The 20,460-nt window shown below is 38.8% G+C and overlaps 1 protein-coding gene and 1 long non-coding RNA gene across 6 annotated transcripts in view; one reads left to right on the top strand and one right to left on the bottom strand.

The window, feature by feature from the left end:
* Window positions 1-1,836: 1,836 nt before the first annotated feature.
* LOC105230479 (uncharacterized) overlaps window positions 1,837-20,460 on the top strand; it is a 44,845-nt gene continuing 26,221 nt past the window's right edge. For 2 of the 5 annotated variants that reach the window (XM_049456613.1, XM_011211265.4), the window contains exons 1-3: window positions 1,842-2,123; window positions 7,310-8,708; window positions 8,808-9,078. In XM_049456613.1, the coding sequence (XP_049312570.1) occupies window positions 7,538-8,708; window positions 8,808-9,078 (1,442 nt within the window). In that variant the 5' untranslated portion in view covers window positions 1,842-2,123; window positions 7,310-7,537. Of the gene's footprint in view, window positions 2,124-7,309; window positions 8,709-8,807; window positions 9,079-10,618; window positions 11,461-20,460 lie in introns of those variants that run through there. The other 3 variants (XM_049456615.1, XM_049456616.1, XM_029552016.2) reach the window with 3 other exon arrangements.
* LOC125778488 (uncharacterized) lies at window positions 14,378-17,512 on the bottom strand. Its single transcript, XR_007422747.1, has 2 exons — window positions 15,718-17,512; window positions 14,378-15,687 (listed from the first exon to the last, which is right to left on the bottom strand). It is a non-coding gene; the product is annotated as an uncharacterized LOC125778488 (long non-coding RNA).

Genomic DNA, 20,460 nt, shown 5'->3' with positions numbered 1-20,460 from the left:
ATTGCACTCCAGTTACCCATGGCAATCAAATGGTTATGAAATATTTGACATGTGTCACATAAAAACTCGCATAAATTGCATCGAGCTGAATGAAGTTGCACGCGCGTGCTCCGGCGTCTGCGCAATCCAACACAACTTAGATTTAGAGCAGGAAACGCAGGGCTAAAGCCAACAATTTTTTAATGCCAACAAACAAAAGAAAGTAAGAAGGATTCACTGGCACAATGGCTTGCCACACCTACACATTAGCTGTAATAGACACCAGTGTGTCATCGATATTCTTTCATCTGCGAAGGAAATAAGAATGTGAGAGATATATGCATGAAAGGCAATGGCATCTGGTCAAATATTTAATCGGCGCATGCAAAGTGGTCCAAGTGAATGGACACGATGTGCGCCGTTGATGAGCCGGACAGTGGTTGTGTAATGTTTTCGGCTACTGGTAGTCTTTATGAGCGTCTATGAAAAATTGTAACAAAAAGAAAGTAAGGCATTCTGCACGCCGTACAATTTTTTGTTGCGAAAATCTAAAGGCTGCTGCCACAGGAGGGCAGCTGCCGCATTTTTCATGTGCCAAAGAAGTGCAAGCAAAAGAAAGTAGAGTAGCAGTAAATTTGGCAAAGAAACGGGAGAAAATACAAGAAAAAGTAGTCCATTATCTGTAATATTTATTTAAGAATACATGCGTGTGTGTGTGTTCGCCTATTCATGTGGTCGCATCGATTTAGTTTGGCTGGCAGAATGCTGGAGTCACTGCCATGCCATTTTTCATGTTGGACTATCAATGAAAGCCAGAAAGACAGGCGAACAAGAAAAATAAACTGTCACGAATCGGGAACAAGCGCAACGGATCAGCGTAGCTTCTGTCAGGGAACAAAAAGTGACTGACTGACTGAGGAAATGCGACGTTTTACGTACAACTGTGCACGGTATCGGCTACTTACAGTGTTTTGTAGTCGGCGCATGCGAAAAGTTGAGAAAATACGAACCGGGTACTATATAGCCTTCGGCGATTCTTAATGTTATCAGATTAAACAACCAATAAAATATCTTATTCGCTTGCCATAACTAAACAAACAACTTAGCAAAAGTCAGGAAAAGAGCTTAGACTAACTGAGGTGCTGAAGTGATCAAAGATATAAAGTCAGCCAGCCATAGCAGTGACCAAGTTCGAGCAACTAAGGAAAAGACGATTTATTAAGATTTCTTGCTGGTTCTTAGATTTACTTGGAATAAGGAAAATTGGCAATAAAATTAAAAAAATTTGGCTCCTTGAAAAAAGGTAATGGAAGTCAGAAAAGCTGCATCCTTTGTTTTCTTATCTTCGAACCGAATTTAAATTTTAGTTTAGCTAACTTTTGTTTTAAAATATTTTATTTACATCGACATTCAAGGAGTTTAAATAATCCAAAATTCAACATTTTCCAGACGGAAAAAACTAAATCTCGACCTTAATACGAAAACGCACAACACCCCACAACATATGCAACAATCAGCAAAAAATCACAGTCACTGCGTTTCTATTGGTTGCTCGCCCAGGTGCATTGTCTCAAAATATCTCTTTCCGGCTAGGAAGAGCACAAAGTGCATAAACACGCACGCTCTTCATTAACGCTGAGACTGGTAGACGTCACGAGAGCTGTCAGCTACCGACAATTGTCGACTCGTGGCAATGGTGTCGTCGTTTGATCCTTATCTGTGCGACTCTCTTCAGGCGGTGAGCCACCACCAACTGTGCCGAGAGCAACCAAACCGACAGCCGACCGTTGGCTGATCGAATCGCACAGTGTAGTGCGCACGCGTCACCGCATGGCAGGATCATTCGAGTTTCTTAACTCAGACGCAACAGACGTGCCTAAACATTTCCGGCTGTGCAGAAATATTTAATTTGCAATTTTTTTTTGAACTTTTTATTTTTTTTATTGCAAAAATTGCATGTGTTACCAAAAACAAAATTTTGTGATTCGTATTCGATTTGGAAATTTTGAATTTGCATATAATATATATCCACTAAAGTTAAGTGTTTAACAAAAATTGTAAATTTGGTGAAATTTTTAAAATTCATATTGTGTTTCGCTATGGATTTGCAACGTACGTGCCAACGCAGCTAGCAAAAGCCACAGGTGAGTGAGTGCAGTTATTCACAGCCGCAGCTGTAAAGGTAGACATGAGCATACCATTAAAAAAAAATTTGATTTATTTAATTACATCAACCGTTGCTACAATCAGCGCAGTCAATCATTAGAGACAAAACGCCTTCCAATAATTTACATTTGCTCGTGGCATGTAACTCCCAAAAAACACACTCACACAACTTCATCGAAGAAAGAAAGACCATATACAGAATGGTTTCGTCCCGTGTCCCGAAACGCCTCAGGCAAAGAACTTCTAACATAAAAAAATAAAAAGAAACCCATCCCGAGGATATAATTCGTCTTAATCGATTTTTTCGCTCGCACAATTCCAGTTCTTCCACCAATCAGCAGTTGTTAAAGCTGTTTTGGTTTTGCCGCTTCTCATTCTTCCTTTCCTTATATCACTTTGGCGACCTTCAGCATGCGCATTCCCCTTCTCGATCATGCCGCTCTTTACCTCATCATTTGTCCTAGCAACTGCACTAGTTCTAATTTTAATTTATCTAATTTCCAACCCCTCTTCAGCAGCGTATCTGCCAATTTTGCCAAATGCCAGGGTAAATACCTTTGGAGTAAGCCAGCGCTCTAAGCACTGTTGATTGCCTTCCGCCATCCCTCAATGCACAACGTGCCGACTGCTGACGTCTTCAAGTCTGCTGGGTAGAGGATTTTTTTCTGATCAACAATCAGCTGTAGGACAGTATTACCGGCAGTTGTATAACGGTATGTTGTTGCTGTAAGCCAAAGATTTTTTTTCTATTCTGGGGGTGACGTGAATGGATTACACCAGATATGCCATTCTCTTCATACACATATGTATGTACATGCGCATGCTCATACATACATACATACAAACATGTTGAATCTTTTTCATTTTCGAATAGTTGCACTGAAAAATAACAACAACTGATCTACATTCATAGCCGCATTCTTATTCTCAATCCAGCCTCCTAGCATTTCGTTCGACCTCATCTGTCGATCCAGCTAATCTTCTGCCCTTTCTTCTGCATGCACACCTTTTCTTTTTGCTTGGCTGTGGACTTCATTTCAGTCGATCTTTGTACGAACGGCCGTAAGCCAATTTGTCTAAAGGTGCGTGGCCAAATGGGTCGGCTGATGGTAGGGCTGCCCTGATTATGCCAAGCTGCACTCACGACAGCAGTCTTTACTCAGGGTGAGAGTAATCCCTAAATTTTGTTTTTGTTACGGCACACATTTCCCATTTTCAGTTTTTTGTTCGCCAAGTCTGAATATTAAACTTTCCTTGTTCGGCTAAGTGAGTTTTCTGCTTAAGCAGGATGTCTTACACCTTTCTCTGCAGACGTGCAGAAGATGCAATTTGCTGCAGCCAACGTCGTGTGGTTAGATGAGGCAAGCAGGCTACTTATGTGCCTTTGCGGTTTTCAATATTTTGCATCATAGATTTGTGGTCTACCGATGAATGAGTAGCAAATTATGAAAATGATGAGCACCAGAATAATAATAATAGAAGACGAGGATACTTAAAACTCAATTTCCAATTTGACTCGAACGAAAGAAAATTATATAAACCGAAGTCCTGCGAACGTACCGGAAATTAGTATTTTACTCCTTTATGTCTTTAGGTGAGCCCCCGTGTGAATTTCGCTCAGCGACGCTCATGGCGTCTTTCAATCCATGCTCAGTTTATTCTATGTAATGCATTTCATTTACATGAAATAGCAGTAAATCAATCGCATTTTCGGTAGGCAACTCCTCAAGCAAGCTCGTTTACCACTCAATAGGAGCTCGTCGCTAAATAAGTCCCTTGCAAACTTCCTGCCCAAACATTCACATTATTTCGCGTAAATGTCTGCCAGTCCTTTGTGCGGCAATTCAATGTGCTGTCCCAAGCGGCGGCAGTCAGTCAGTTGGTCGCTCATATGACTGGCTGTTTTGGTCTGCATGGCGCTGAACAATGTCAGGAGAGCACTTAATAAACACCCAGAATGGCTTTCGCATAACACTCGCAACACGCTTTTCACTTTAGCACACAATAAAGTTAAATTAAAATATGAGAAAAAATTCGTGTATGGCAATTTGGGAGGGAATAATAAGAAACACAGTATATTGAAGGAATATAAAAGCCAAACAAAGACGTGCGACTCGCGAAAGTCCTGTGATAGAACACGGGCACATCCATACATACACTACTTTTCAAAAGTCCATGCAGCTTATGGTAAATGAGCTCAAGCTGAACATGTGGTTCTTGTTCTTTAAAGGGTTTGCCTGCCGCTTCGAAGGCAGTAATAAACTTCACTGGCATACACACTAATATTTTAGCATTCCTACTAGAAAGAAATCGAAATCGAAAAGGCAATTGGAAGTCAAAATCGGCAACGACAAATCATAACGGAATACTTTGCTGTCGAAGTATTTTTACACAGAAGATTCATCACAAGTATAGCACGATCTCATACGAGCTAACGCATGAACTCCAAACTAATTAAATGTCACATTATTGGAATGAATCGCGCAACCATTGCGGCAGATAAAAAACAGAAAAGCGAAAAATTCGTTGCAAAAATAAAGAAAAAAAGATAATAAAGGCAAGGACTGACGGCGCTTTGAAATGGGCAGAAGGACACTATGTTGAACGGCAATAAATGAATGCATTAAATAGCCGCATACAAGCCAAAAAATGGCAGAGACAATGTCATAAAGTGCATGTACGCTCCAGCAACTCCTCGGCTTCAGTTGTCTCGCTGGCAACGGACGATTGTAGGTATTTGCGGTAAGCGCGGATTGCATTTGCGCGCGTTCACAAACCTGAAAGCTTCAGCCGCAAGGATCCTCAAGACAAGCACACACCTATACAACAGTCTAGCAGCTCGAAGGATCGTTACAAAAAGAAAACAAAAAGAGGTATACAAATAGAATTGAAAAGACATTAAATAATAGCAAAGCAGGCGCTGCATTTTGCAATTGGCACAATAACGGGTTCTGGAAAAAAAATGGTAAAAGCTCTGAAGTGAACAGCGTCGTGTCTCTAAGAGGCGCCTGTGCAGTGAGCACGCTGTAGACCAACGTTACGGCACATAGTCATATGCATGTAGGCAACGGATTTTCGCCAATTTCTATTATGATTTTTTCCTATCGCCCGACCCTTCGTCTGTCGTTGGCTGCTTTTCTGCATTTATTTGCTAAAGAAACAAATTTAGCTTTGGCAATTTGCTATCTCTGTGTTCTTTCATTCGCGCGTCTTTTTACCCCTTTGTCGATAGTAAATCATACAAATTACCAGTTTCCAGCGATAAACTGGATTTTTATTAGCAACAAACGAATCATTTCAGATTTGCAATTTTTGCAACGTTTCTGCCTAAAATTGCGAAATTTGTAGATGATGCGGTCAGCACAACGCGCACAAGGACACACGGAAATATGAACACGAAATTAATATTATTATGCATACGAGACATAGAAGAAGCAGGAAAAAGTAATGGTGGCAATCCGCCATACTGAAAGAATAATATAAAAAAAAAATAATAAATAAATTTGAAAGTGCCATTTTCACATACAGTTTGCACGCGCCTTTGGAACATAAATAAAAAGTAACGACATCACATTTATAGAAAATCATATTTTGTAGCACAATTTCCACAAAGTCAAAGCATAAATCGATATAAAGCACCTCAAAGACCTCATGCGTTTCGCTGCCTTCACGCGATCATAGATGCTTCTAGCACAAAAGCTACACAGCATGACAGCTGTCAGTCAGTAGAAACTACTTGCGCATACCTTGAGTAACAACAACGTCTGGAGTACCAACAAACACGATGGGTATTCGCGCACACACACATTTCCACATGTTTACGCAGATATGGAGGGAAATGAAAAACAAGAGCAATCAGAGTGTTACTTGTAACGCATATCCCTAGCATCATTCGCGCCGCCTTCCCTTCTCAGCGGAAAAGGTCAAATTCAGTCATGTGACAATCAAAAGTCGAAGTAGCTGAACGCATTACTTTTCCACAACAACAACAACTATGATGTGTTTAAAGAAAACACGAACAAAGTCTTTAATTTAGCTGATTGCAAGCAATCAAAAAATCATATCGCTCACTTTAAAGGCGCGCAAAGCATGTAATAGAGGCAGCGGACCACAGCGCGACAGCCGCCAAAAACAAAAAACAAAAAACACATGTACGCATACATAAGAACTTAGTGAACTCGTACGCAATTAACTTGCGTTGCATTACAACAATGGCAGCGTTGCCTGCATATTCGGCGTTGAAAGTGGCAGCAATTTTCCAGCGTTCAACTGGTGAAATTCCATTGCACAGCCATATAACAAAGCAATCGTACCAAAAGAAGAAATTTGGAATGACGCACAAACACATTTAGCACACCTATACTTTGCCTATTCACGCACGACTCTCTTCGCGTTTTCAATTTTGTTTGTTTGTGTAGGTGAAAAGGACATTCAGCCCAGGAGCGTAGGTGCCTTCTGTTTTCTTTCCCTTACTCCACCATTCAATACAATTTTACTGTTTGGCTCAAACTATTATCTGGATCGATACTTGTCTGTGCGCCGTTATACTTAGAAAATCTTTCCTTTCGGTAGCTGATCATGCCATTGTTTGATATCGATTGCGCGTGAAAATCTCCAGAACAGCTGCTGCGCGCAGATATTCTTTCCATGTTTCGAGCGTACTTCACTGAGGAAGAAGGTTAACTGCATTTTGATAAAGCAATTTTCGAAAGTAATCAACAAGCCATTCAAAATACATCTGCCTTCTTATATTATCACACAAATTATTTCGAAACTTAATCAGCCGCACCACATATAGTATATATTTACAAAATATATGAATGCGGACCTTATTCAAATTAACAGAATGGTTCCCGGGCTAATATGACAATGAAAAAATGTGAAAACGCTGCATTTCAGACACCTTGTGTCTAATATGTGACTTGACTTAGCAAATACAACAACCTCTCACCGAAAAATTATGTTCACAATAGCGAAGTAGTAAATACACGCACCCGTACATCTTAAAATTCACAATTGGTGTTAATTTGTAATAACGAATAATGTTAGAATTTGTCGTTTTTTGGTAAAAAAAATTTTCACAAAATTGATATAAATTTGTTATTAAAAACTTTGTTGCATTTGTAGTAAATAATAAATCCAAATTTGTATCTGTTCGTTCTAGGCTTAATATCTTTCCGTTTTCTCGCAATGCTTAAGTGGAAAAAACATCAAAACCAGAAGCCTCTTCCTGTCATCTAAACTCCATACAAATCCAGCGACACTATCATAACAAGGCCATATTTTTACACCTCACTAGCAGTGAACCCATCAACAACATCTCTCAATCACAAAACGTTTTTTAATCAATCCACAAAAAGATCGATCATTGAAGTAAATAATAACAAAGGAGATGCCTACTATGACGCACGTTCTCGAACGTCGACGCTTGCAACGCTACTCACTCGATAACCAACTTGAAGCGCATTCACCACGTCGCGTTCGACACTCTCTTACCAGCGCGGCTAATAAAGAAAACTTTGGCGTTCATTTTACAAGAAGCTCTTTCGGTAATACTTCGCTCACCGCATTTCAGGACCTCAGCAATGGAAAGAGTCCTCTGCGAGTCGATTATACACCAACTCGTCCACCTTTGCGTTGCCAAACTCAAGGCAATGTGAATTTAAACGTTAAACGTCGCAGCGGTACCCCAACCTCGCGCAATCGTTTTTCGGACGATTTTGTCAATCCGGAGACTCAAGATACACCACTAAGCCATTTGCGTTTCCGCAGCGCTTCCCGGGACGATTCACTTTCTTCTTCGCGTATGGGCGACGTAACACTTGACCGTATGTTAGATGCGATTATTGAGAGTGCACGTAAGGATGTAAAGCGTGTGCATGCGGTTCGTCCAAGAGATAGCGATCAGCAGTATGAAGTAAAAACCGAGTTAGGAAGCTCTTCCCCTACTGTTGTTAGCGACAGCGAAATCAGCGTGCATGAAATGGAAGTGCGAACCCCGACACATCTCAAGCGCCAACGTGTTGTACGGCGTAAGAATGCCAAAACCACGGAGTCCCGTCGCAAAATAGATAAATCTCTTGGAAATGTGACACCGCCACCACCGCAACCGCAATCAATGATCGGTGTTCCACTAACCGACGGTGTGCATAGTCCGGACACACCACTTTTTAAGCCAAGTGCCGTGACTAACGCAGAGCTATTGGCGATGCAAACGCCACCAAATTCAACAGAAATCGATACTTTCACGACCGGCGCAACGACAACAGAAGCTCAATCGCAGCAGTGCTGCTCAACACCGACGTTAGAGGAGACACACTCGATTAAGCGTTGCCTGAGCTTTTCCTCGACTAGTGATGATGAATACGATGTGGATTTTAGCAACGCTGCGAAACGCAGTTCTGTCGCATCATCCAATACGAGCTCTACAATGGGCGATCACTTCGGTTCGGGACAAACTTCACGACATTCTCAGGGTTCATGGAAAGCGCCCAACAGTGCTGCAGTGCGCGGCCATGTGGAACTATCTATACAAGTGGAGCAGCAACAATTAAATGTACATGGTGAGTTCCAAATTTATTGGGCTTTGGCAAAAGTGTCAAAAATATTCTCTGCAATTTGTAGTTTACAAATATAATTTTCAATTCATTTTTCGATTGCAGTTATACGTTGTCGCGATCTACAGCGACCCAATGGTTCAACTGCGCTGAATGCCTACGTAAAGGTTGCATTGATACGCAACAAACCGGCTTCTAAAAAAATGGATAATCACTTCCAACGCACCGCTGTACACAGACATTCGAGTCGTCCGTACTTTGATCATCGCTTCAAGTTCGATTTGGGCGCGAAACCACAAACACAACAGCAAACTAAAACCGATGGCGCTAACGAACGTCTACAGTTGGCCGTGTGGCACCGAGACCGTCAACTAAAGTGAGTACGATCGCAAAATAACGATTTTCGTATAACTCACTGGTATAAAAATTCATTATTTTTGCTTTCTCTTGAATTTTGTTTAATCGTTGGTTAAATATACACTCAAATGGTGACAAAAGTACACGAGCTCTGAATTTGAAAACCGCATTGGAACTATTTTTCCACAACTCGGCAGCTACAAATCTTTTTCAAACAATGCATTTGAATATTCGGAGCTTGTAACAGACTTGTCTTGTGCTTTGAATTTAACCATTGATTAAGCGACCACACACTCTCGTTGTCTCTACTGTGTAACGTTAGAACTGAATCTACCTTATGTAGAAGTATATCTTTGATTGCACCCGTGTTGATCTTTAGTGCTAATTCTTGTGGCTAAATCATTTACGAGCAACTTATCAATAATTTAAAGATGTTGCCGCCCGAATGATAAGGCTTTGAGACCGCGTTTTTACTAAGCTTTGAAACTAATTAAAAATATGACAGGTTACCTGCGTTACGCACAACAAAGATAGAATGAAAGAGCCAAAAATGAGTGTCAACGATAGTACGAGTCACACAGGAACCATTCGAGTACATAAAGATAGACATACACTATATATATACATATGTATGTAATGTGTAACGAAATTTATGCACAGGTTGGAAGAGAAGGACAACAACAAAGCTATGTGATGAACAATTCACTTTCAGTGAAGACTTTTGTTTGGGTTCGGCAGACGCACGAAAGTTGCTAGAACTAATTAAGCTTATTAAATATTCACCATTAGGAGATGTTAAAATTGTCGCCACACATTAGCAGTACCACAAGCCGCCCCAAATTGTTAATTATTTTTATATTATATGTTGTGGCATGCTTTTACAAATTTCATTCGTGTGAATTTATTAATTCTGCAAAATAAATTTTCAAATCGCATTTTTCGCGCCACATACTTTCACTACGTCGCTTTATGTTGCTTCGCCAAAGCGCTTGTGCTTTTATTCGTATTTTTACTTTCCGCATTACACTTATTTCCTGTTTTATTTAAACAGCTAATTGTGTTTTGGCGCTTTTTAGTATTTCACACCTTTCTTCTTCTCAATAGAGTACAATATTAACAACGGCAGGCAGCGTCGCCATTAATTGGCTTTGAAAAGGAAATGCTTAGTGGATGCATGAGTGGATGGGATGGTCAGTGCAATACTGCACGAGATTTGTATATTTCCAACGAAATTTGGGGTAAACAAAGTAGCAAGTCCTTGTTGAGCATCTCATTTATTTGCTTGAACTCTTGCCTGCTCATTAGTGAGAATATAGATTGGGAATATTGAGCAGTTATACGCATGCGTCGTACGTTGCAAGCGATAGAGAGTGAGCACGCAAACTTTTGAGAAATGTGAAGAAAATTGAAGATAAGTAAGAAAAATAATGTAAAGTGAGTTTATCTTTTGGCATGTGACGCAAAGTTGGCAACAGCTGTTCCAAGTGAAGTTAGTTAAGCAATGTTGCTTCAATTCAACAATCTATAGGTTTTAACCGTTTTTATGATAAATCGTATCGTAATCGTAAAAAAATCGTGAGATTTTAAAATTAAATTATCAAAACTTAAAAAAAAAAAAGAATTTCAATACTTTTTTTCAAAATTGCATGTGTCCTTTCACAAATTATTTTGCTTTTTTTATTATTATTCAAATGAAATGTTTTTGGTCCGACTTTCTACATACTAAATGTCAAACCACTCAAATCTTACAACCCATCTATGCTCGCAAATACTTCGTCTTAAGCTTTCAGGTATGTAAACAAATCATCGGCTGCCGGCAAAATGACGCGATTTCACGTGCACCCACCACTTGTCAGCATGAATGTATCGGCATGTGAGCTAATATCCACAAATCAGCCGATTGCTTAAGCTTTCGCGTGCGCTCTCGCAAACGCTCTAAGCGCTCATTGTGTGCTCACGCGCGCCTAGTTTCATTTTCATGTCCTCAAAAAATTTCTGGGCGAAATTTTCCAAGCAGAAGCTCGACTGAGCTCAGTTTGTCTTTTCTACTGGTGGTGTTTAAACGAAAACTCGGAAATCTGAACGTTAACCAACCGCTCCGCAAGGTGCTCTTAATAACCTAGACTCAGTTCACTGAAGCACCTTTTGCAAACAGTACATTGGAAAAATTGAAGAAAAAACAAAAAAGCAGCTAATTATATGTTTTAAGAAAATTTTCGCTATTCTAGTGCTACAAAAGTTATTTTTTTGCAAATCAGTGTTCTATTACAAAGTATAGAGTAGAGAAAAAAGTGAAGTCAAGTGAAAGTATGTTACTAAATTATATAATTCATTAACGTGCAACGATCAAAACGAATGCGAGCCGAGCAGAATGGAGCCCCAAAGTGGATAAGTGAATGTGGTATGGTATAGTTTGTGTGTGTGTGTGTGGGGACAATCATTAATTTATAACAAAAGTGATGTACTAATTCAGCAATATTTTCCACACAGACACATGCACAACAGAATTGTGCAGAAAAATATGGAAATGAAAAATCAATAAACTCTCAAATAACGTGCTTAAAAATATATTCAAATATCGTCTTGCGTATCCTAGTTTTCGAGACTTAATGTCTATGGCATTGCCTTTGTATGTATGCGTGGATTATGTGAATGCGTTTGTATATGTGCGTTTGCGGGTGAGTTTACGCTTATAGAAATATTCCCGCTGACGTTCTCGCATATTGGGATAACAGGAAGCAAGCACAGAGTGGAGTTGCCGAACGTATGAACCAGCAAGCCATCTACACTGAGAAACGAAGAGGGCGAATTCCAACAACGACGCCAGCTGACCGAGCGCACAACTAACTGTCCAACCGACCGAAGGGAGCACGAAGTAGGAAATAGAAAATAGCAGAAGTACTTCCCTACGAAAGGAGTTAGACAAACCACGCTATGAGAAACGAAACAAAAAAGCAACGATTGAAATAATAAACGATGGTGTAGTAAGCGTGCCCTCACGCGCTGGATGCTACTGGTTATGGACATAAATATATATGACTGTAGAATGTCGGGTACCCATCCGCATCCGCTTTGATATTTACTACTGTCTATGAATTTACTTTTTTTAGTCTAATAGGCTGTGTATGTGCTTTTCAGTCTGTGCGTTTGTTTTTTTGTAGTGTGAATGAGTACGTGCCCGCGAAACCAAAGTATGTGGTGCCACAAAAGTAAACTAAAGCTTGTTTCAGTAGATAAATAAGAGTCTGCAACAACACATACTAGTATATACTTGTAAGTGAGACCAATGCAAGAACGCATGCCTTTTCATATTTATGTTATGTATGTGTGCGTATATAAAGTTCCTATACACCGTGGCATAAAATCTATGAAGCAAAAACAAAATTCGTGATTTGTAAACGCGAAGAAATTTATAATCAAGATCCAGGGGTACCTTGCAGAAACTTGTATAAATTTGAAAACACCAAGACGACAGCAGGGAGCGTAAGCGAATATTAAAAAATTTAACAAGAACAAGTAAATTTGCAACCGAACATTTTATACTCTCTCTTGCCACTTTCAAGAATCAAAATCTTTACTTTAACGTGTAAAGCCAATCATATAGCCTAAAGGCAGACGAATGTTCGCAAATCCTGATATTAGTTATATAGGGTTTCGGCCAAGCTTTCGCTCAAATTTATCTATTACAATGCCTTGGATATTAATATCTGCTAAATTTCGTCGTGCTACTTTGTCAAATTTCTATAAAAAAGTTTAATTTGGATCGTTCAGTTCGTATGGCAGCTATATGTAACAGGGGTCTGATCTAAACAATTTCTTCGGAGATTGCACTATAATATAGGAACTATATAAATGTTTATTTAAGATTTATTAAAAAACGACGAAAAAATAGAAATATTGAAGTTCCATTTTCAATGTCAAGATTAACTCTCTCATTTTCCGTTAAGTAATTGACATGGCGGAAATCACTATTGAAATTATCATGAATAGGTTCATCTGGTCAGCTTATACACATACAAAACTTTTTATTATAGGGAACAAATTGAAAAAGAAAATGAAAACAAAAAGAATTAAAAAAAAAATTATTAAAAAATTGAAACAAAAAGAATTTAAAAAATATTAAAAAAAAAGAAGTATAAGAAATTATAAAAAAAAAATTAAAACAAAAAGTATAAAAAAATAAAACGAGAATAAAAATATTTAAAAAATGTATATGTGTGACACATATAATTTAGGTAGCTATATTAACCTTTACTGAACTGCCAACTTAAAATAACATTTTTCGCCCTTAAACATTTTCGGTTTACTTTTCTCGCCAAGAAATCAGAATTTATTATTTTGAGTTCCATGAACGTGTTTGTTATCATTCAATTTGTTCTGTGACCACAAAATGAATTTTATTAGTTATTCGCCACTAAGCTGCAGTCATCAGCACACACATACGCTGACGATGTGGCACGTGCCACACCTGGCAGTCGGTTGGCAACAACTCTTTGCAAATGTGTGTGTTCGGTTTGACTGCCTCAAAATTCCCAGCGCGTTAATACCAATAAATTCAAGCAGACACCAACCGTGCTGCTTGTGAACCGTAATTTCCAACTGCTTTTGTATTCCGCCTTTCCCTCTTTGCTTGTGGCGGTCCCAAGGTGCACGAAGACGTGTTGGCACGCTGCCGCATATGCCACAGACGACGACGAGGTACACCTTGCTATATACTGCTACTATACTCAATTCACTGTTGCACCGTCCATTGGCAAATTCTCACTTTTCAGCAGTGCTCATATCTCACATTCACACATCCTTACGTATGAATATAAACCAGCAGCGTGCACAAGCATGCTTTCGCAGGTCACGGCAAGTGAAATAAAGAGGGTGAAATTGGTGGGGAAGGTGAAGTGGGCAGAAATAATTTCGCCAGATGAAAAATTGAAAGCGCGCTGTGATTTTGTTGTATACCCAGCTTTTGAAAACCAAAATAAATATTGGTTAAAAAACAAACATACCCATGCACCTAAGTGGAGATTATAAGCGACGTTTGTATTGCACGTTGAAAGCTTTGCTACCCCTCCACTTGGTTTTTTCATGCTCCACTTTCGCTTATTTTCGGTTATTGATGAGCGACTGAAACACCAGCAACCGCCGCGCTAAAAGCGAGACTTTAGCTACAAACGAGTATATGTGCAGGCCTTGCCACATGGCCAGTTTCCATTTATTCATTAACTCATTGGGCTGTCGCCGCTGTGGCGCTAGGCGATGTGGCCACTGGCAGTCATTACACATATTTGGTCGTAGTTTGGAACATTTGATTACCCAGTCTTCGCAAAATTATAATTATTTATTTTTTGAAAGCTGTTGCGTTTGAAATTTAGTGCATAAATTGCAGTCATTAAACATAGAATTTATGAAAAAGGAATATAAATTGTCGTGCGGCAAAAGTTTCAAAATTTACTGACCCATTGCGGTTATGAGCACTAAAAAGTTCGGAAATTAATTCTAAGTGTCAAACTTTTGTCGGAAACGTAATTTAAAGCAGAATAGCAAATTAGGTCGTGACTATAAAAGGAGGATATTCTTCACTGTTATTTGTCACTCTCAAAAATGTGCGGAACATTTCGGAAATAGAAAACGACTTCTTTCAAACAAGAAAACAAAAAGAAAACAGAAGAAAAATAAAAATTCTTAAGTGCTTTTGCTAAAAAATTAGTTGAAGGCATCATCATGAACTGTGTTATACGCCAACTTTTGGGTATATGTATAATCATTCGGAATATCTACTAACATTTATGGTAGTTTACTAAACTTTATGCTAAGTATACTCGTATTAACGTTTGTTCTAGTGCTTTTGCCATTAGGCCTCTAGTTCGAAAAATCTACGTGTTGTTGTTGTGGAAAGACACTGTTAAGTGTAGCGAACCAACACTGCCACATGTTCGGGCTAATATCCCCGTGCTTAGCACTACTATGTACTCATATATAGTAAAGTTTCCATGAAATCGAGTTGAAGCCAACTTTGCTTGCTTTCTTTGTTCCGCAGTTTGTGAATATTAAAACCAATCAATGCCAACACTAAACTGAATTCAATTTGGGTTATTGTGTTTGCTGCGGTTGTTATTACCATTGCGTGTGCTTATTGTTCGAATGCCGTCAGTGGGAGCACCACAGCCTAGAACTGCTCTCTAATGTTGCACAATGAAAACAGCCTACACTTATGGCTGGATTGGACGTAAAGGGCACTAAGAAGGTTCTATGCCATTTTTAATTATGCGAACCGCAATTAAACATGAATTTTGTATGATAATGCGTTAAACGTCAGTTACGTTGCGGGCGACACGCATACGCAAATTCATATAAGCGCCACACTTTCGGTCGTTTCGAGCATTTATTCAACAAATTTGGGTGATAACATGGTGAACGCTTGATTGAAACATTATGCCACCTAAGCGGTGGCCTTCCCAAAAATGTATTAAACATGAGTGTAAGCGATTATGTGAGGAAAAGCGCAGTTTTAGGCGCAATGAACACTTTCAAGTTTAATGGGGCACTGTACATTCTCTTATATATAAATTAGCGTTGTGTCAAGCGTCATTGTTTTTTTTTTAATTTATAGTAAGTGCACACTTATTTGCTTCTACATATACATACATATACATACATATACATACATATACATATGCCTGTAGGCAACAGCCGCTTGTGGGCGTTGAATATTTTCTGAAAGTGTTATTAGTGGCACATTGAGTGTGATGTTGATAGACAGCATTAAATAATGCGTCAATAATATAAATTAAAGCGACGCATGGAAGACCGTTAGTTAAGATTTGGTGCAACGCCTGTTCATGGTAATTTTGTAGAGAGAAGACAGTTATTATTATAATCGTTATAATTGTGTCCATTGCTAGAAACACACAAAATTATAACCACAATAAATTCAAACAGAACATTTCAAAAATATGAAAAAAGGTAAGACCAAAAATTATATTAACAAAAAAATAGTTTGACGAGTAAGTAAGTTTTAGTAAATAATGTTCTTTAGGATTTTGAGATCTGAATTTTATAACATTTGGACTTCATGCACGAAGAGTTACTTTTAATTTCTAGCTTTTTCACATCATTTTACATACTATATATGTATAATGTTTTATGCTCAGTCGAATTTATTTGCGAACGCCTCCTCAACTGGGCTTTGCAAGTGGCACAGTTCCTCAGTTGATTGCATTAATAATTGAACAGCGTTTGCCTTCAACTCTCAACTAAACTGCGCTCTGTGATATGTTTGCATATGCTGTTGCCAATTTGTAGCTTGTGTAGGTCGTCGATATACTCCTATTTACTCAACTAGGAAATGGCATTCCAAATTCGGCTTAATAAAACTCCGGTGTACGACAAAAAAACACACTCTGGGATACGTTTCAGGCATAATGTGAACATACCTGGCTGTCAAAGTTATTTGCAGAAGCTTTTAATAAATCATAAATCAGTGGATAATTAACAGCCACGCCAGCCTTAGGTTAATATCATAAAAATATGTAAACGTTGCCGTTTAAGTTCGCAATTGCAGTCTGACCTAATTCTATTACGCTCTTTAATAATACATTTTATTTAAATTGAGTTTTTAGTTAAAAATAGTGTGCCTTACAGTGAATGAAAAAAAGAAATAAATCCAATTTTATACGATTTTCGTGATCTACTTGTTACTCATACGCCATGGTGACATGTAACAGAGCTGTTTTTCATATTTACTGCAGAAAAATTGAAAGCGGGACCTAGTGCATTGCATTAAAATGAATGTATCCCCTCAAGTATTGACTACTTTATTGTGCGAGTGCATTTTATGTGCCGAGGCTTGAATACTAAGCAGCAGGGAAACCATTCTATGAATGTATGTGTGCCTTTTGTTAGTGCTCGTTCCCACTCTGTCCTGCGATTAAATTCAAATTTAAATCAAATCACAACGACGCACGTCCGTCGTAAGATCTTACCACAATGGATTCTTCAAATATTGCCTCGCGACTGAATGAAGATGAAGAGAATGAAAATGAATTTTCCGTTTTGGTAACACGATGTGCTTAAATATGCGAAAATTTTGAATTCTGAAGCAGAGAAGTAGAATGAAAATAGTGTAAAATATGGTTATTAAATTTAAAGTGTAGAAATAAATATGAAGTCAAAGCAATCGAGCTAGAGGGTAATAAAGGTCCCGTAATTGATCGGCAAATATGAAAATTAGCTGTGTGTACTTAATCACAAAGTCCAAATTGAAAATGCAGTTTTCTGAATTACTGTATGTATGTATAAGCTCTCGTTATACTTTTGATCCCAAAAATTTGCTGCCATGTAGCACGTAAGACTTAGTTGCAGGTCTTCTTTATACTAAGCTCTATTTTCTGACATAATCACTCATACACACATACCTACATGCATTTGCATGTAGTATTCGTTTAGTGTGATCTGCTCGCTTTTCTCGCGTCTGTGTAGTGCTGTCCGCAGCGAAATCGCATTAAAAATGCATATTGCGCAAAGTGGAAAGTCGGGTAGTGAACAGCGAAACCAACTATGTTCTAGCTTATAAATACACAAGTCCAAAACTATACAAATACAGAACATATTCTCTTGAATATTACGAGTATTTACGCAAAAGAAAGGAAAAATAACATTCGGAAATTTAAAGACGTGCGCATTCATTGTTGCAGGAAAAGTAGTGACAGCGTAAGCGCCTTGAAATATGCGTTTTCTTTCGTGAAAAATTTTCATTTCTTGTTATGTTAAGTAAACTCAGTATGAAAACTAAAACCTTGGTGGTTTCTGTTGCTTTGAATGACGGTTATGCGAAGCAGCCGTTATTCGTATTTCGCTTTTTAGTTTTTCCATCCCCTTTATTGCATAAAATAAAAAACAATGTTAGCGACTCGTAAAGCGTGAACATGCGATTCCCATTAAAATATTAAAAGGCGGAATTGCTAATGCGAAAATGAAACTGTTGCGGTAAAAGATACTTATTTTGTTGCTTTCTTTGTAAGAATTCTTAAATTTCTAACAAGAAAAAACAATTTAACAGAATCTGACAGATCAATTCAGGTCTTATTCTTACCCAAATGTGCTTATATTGAGTAGTCGAAAAAGTTTTTTCGTATTTTGTCAATAGGTGTAGTTGCAGTCGTATATCTCCAGTACCATACGGTGTTAGAAAGGTGACATTTTAAGGTTCATTTAAACAAAAAAAATTTAATTCGGGGAAGTTGAAGAAAAAGTTACAGCTGCTCAAAAATGATAATGAAAAAATGCAGCTCAACAATGGTTCGCTCGCTTCCGTTCTGGAAATTTCGAAAGTACGATTTACACTGATGGAATAACTTTTTCGACTACCCAATATATCTGAATGTCATATCTCCCATAAACCGATTTTTCAAATTTTGAAACTTCAACTTAAAAATCGCTGGCTTGAAATCACTTTTTTAGACCCAATGTCTCTTAAGCAAAGTTGTTCAGAGTGAACCGTAGAACACAGGCGATTAAAAAAAAACAGACCCGTTCAAATGCACATATTTGTATCAATATTGAACGTATTGAGTGCATAGCAAACTTTTATTCGTGCGGAAATTACTATAACCAGCCAGCTCCACCTTGCCACATAAACACACACAAACCTATTCAGCATAGGTGGCTTGAAGTGAGCGTACAGCAAGCGTGAAGGACGTGAATACGTAAAGAACCATCGACTTATTTATGAATTTATGTACATATGTATGTGTGCATAAATAAATAAATATTTTCATTTCATTTCCGTGCGCATTTCAATAAAATCGAATCCAAAAGCTAACCGCAAAAAGGCCATTTGAAAAACGCTGAAATGCTAAAAGGAAATAGACTGCGCTAAAGTGTCGAGTGTGTGTGTGTGTATGTGTTTTATTATGTCAAAAGCACGTACACGGAATTCGTGATGCACTGACACTTTTCGCCGCTACTAGGAACATTTAAATTGAAAGGGCTGAATGGCTAATGCGAAGGCGCTTACTAACAGCTGCTTCAAATAGGCCAAGTAAAGGCCTATTAATTCGAAAAACGCTTTTTTTCTAGTTACAACACCTACACCAATCGTAATTGCTGCGCATAGAGCCACGCGCGCGAAGCAGAAGTACGTGTATATTCAACACATATGCCATTTACGACGCGCCACGATGACACTTCAATCCGTACCACACCGCTTTTACAGTCACACCTGTGCCACACAAATCCAGGCGCAAATAATTTCCGTAATCTAGCTGTAACTCCTACAAAAGGCAGGCATTCAAAGGCTTAGAGCTCTTGCCGACGTACCGCGGCAATGGCAACGGCACGGCCAGCCAGCTATTTATGTCACTTGTGTCGCACTGCCGCTGAGTTATGATTTTTCATTCATGTGTGGCATGCCACATACAATTTTTACATTACAAAAACAAAAATACATAAAAAGAAAGAGTGAAATGGATTTTTTTAATTGTGTCACGTTGCAGGCGGCAAAATACTGTGCAGCGCAGGTGAAAGCACACAGCTGCTTAAATGGGGTCACTGGCTTACATTTAAGCCACGGCATGCGCATCCAGCCATTGTTCTTGGTATCGTGTTTTTTTCGCAGTTTTCGCTCAAACGGTTCTACACACAGCGCCAAAGCGTATCGTGACTCCTGTGTCCCCGCAAACGTGCAGATAGTGCCGCTTCCATGCGCTTTTAATGTGCTAGAAATCTGTGCCGCCAGCTATTTACTCTGCTTCTTCCTGAACAAGCAGCAAACCATTTAAGCTTAATGCGGCGTACTGTTGTTTTTTGCCGCATACAGTAACAACAGTCAGAGTCAGCCACAACTACTCATAACTGGGTTTATTCGCACAACGCATTTCACATATAAGATGGAGGAAAAGGGGGACGGGGAGTATTACCGAGGGAAACAGCGCTGGCTTTGCGGTAGATTCGTATTTGTTGTTGTGTTGCAGTTGCAGTTGCAGCCACTTGGTGGGATTTGCTCAAAGCCTTTAATCAGTTTTCCAAGGGTTTTTGTATGCTTTGGGAATGTCACGTATACGCCATGGGACCTCGTTGGTGCCGCATTGCATTGTGGCATTGCTGCACGGGTTGACAGAGATTTTTTGTGATCAACGTGGGGTTTCTAAAAACAAATTGTAATGGAATTTAGAGAATAACGCAGCGATTTTTCGGATTTCAGTGAAAAAATTGAAAAGAAATGAAAACTCTGCTGCTCTTGCTCACTAGAAGCATAAATTTCAATTCGGTAACATTTTGCCACAATCTTCTACGATTATTTCAAATTTAAGGTGAATTGGAGAGGTGTCAAAGCATATACATGCTTTCCACACTTTAACGTGAAGCTGTCAAATATGCACGAAGAAATAATTTATTATTTGTAGTT

The sequence above is a fragment of the Bactrocera dorsalis genome, chromosome 4 (assembly GCF_023373825.1).
Source record: "Bactrocera dorsalis isolate Fly_Bdor chromosome 4, ASM2337382v1, whole genome shotgun sequence".
In the NCBI taxonomy this organism is placed as follows: domain Eukaryota; kingdom Metazoa; phylum Arthropoda; class Insecta; order Diptera; family Tephritidae; genus Bactrocera; species Bactrocera dorsalis.
Note: the sequence above shows the minus strand (reverse complement) of the source record. Positions and strands in the feature narration are given on the sequence as shown.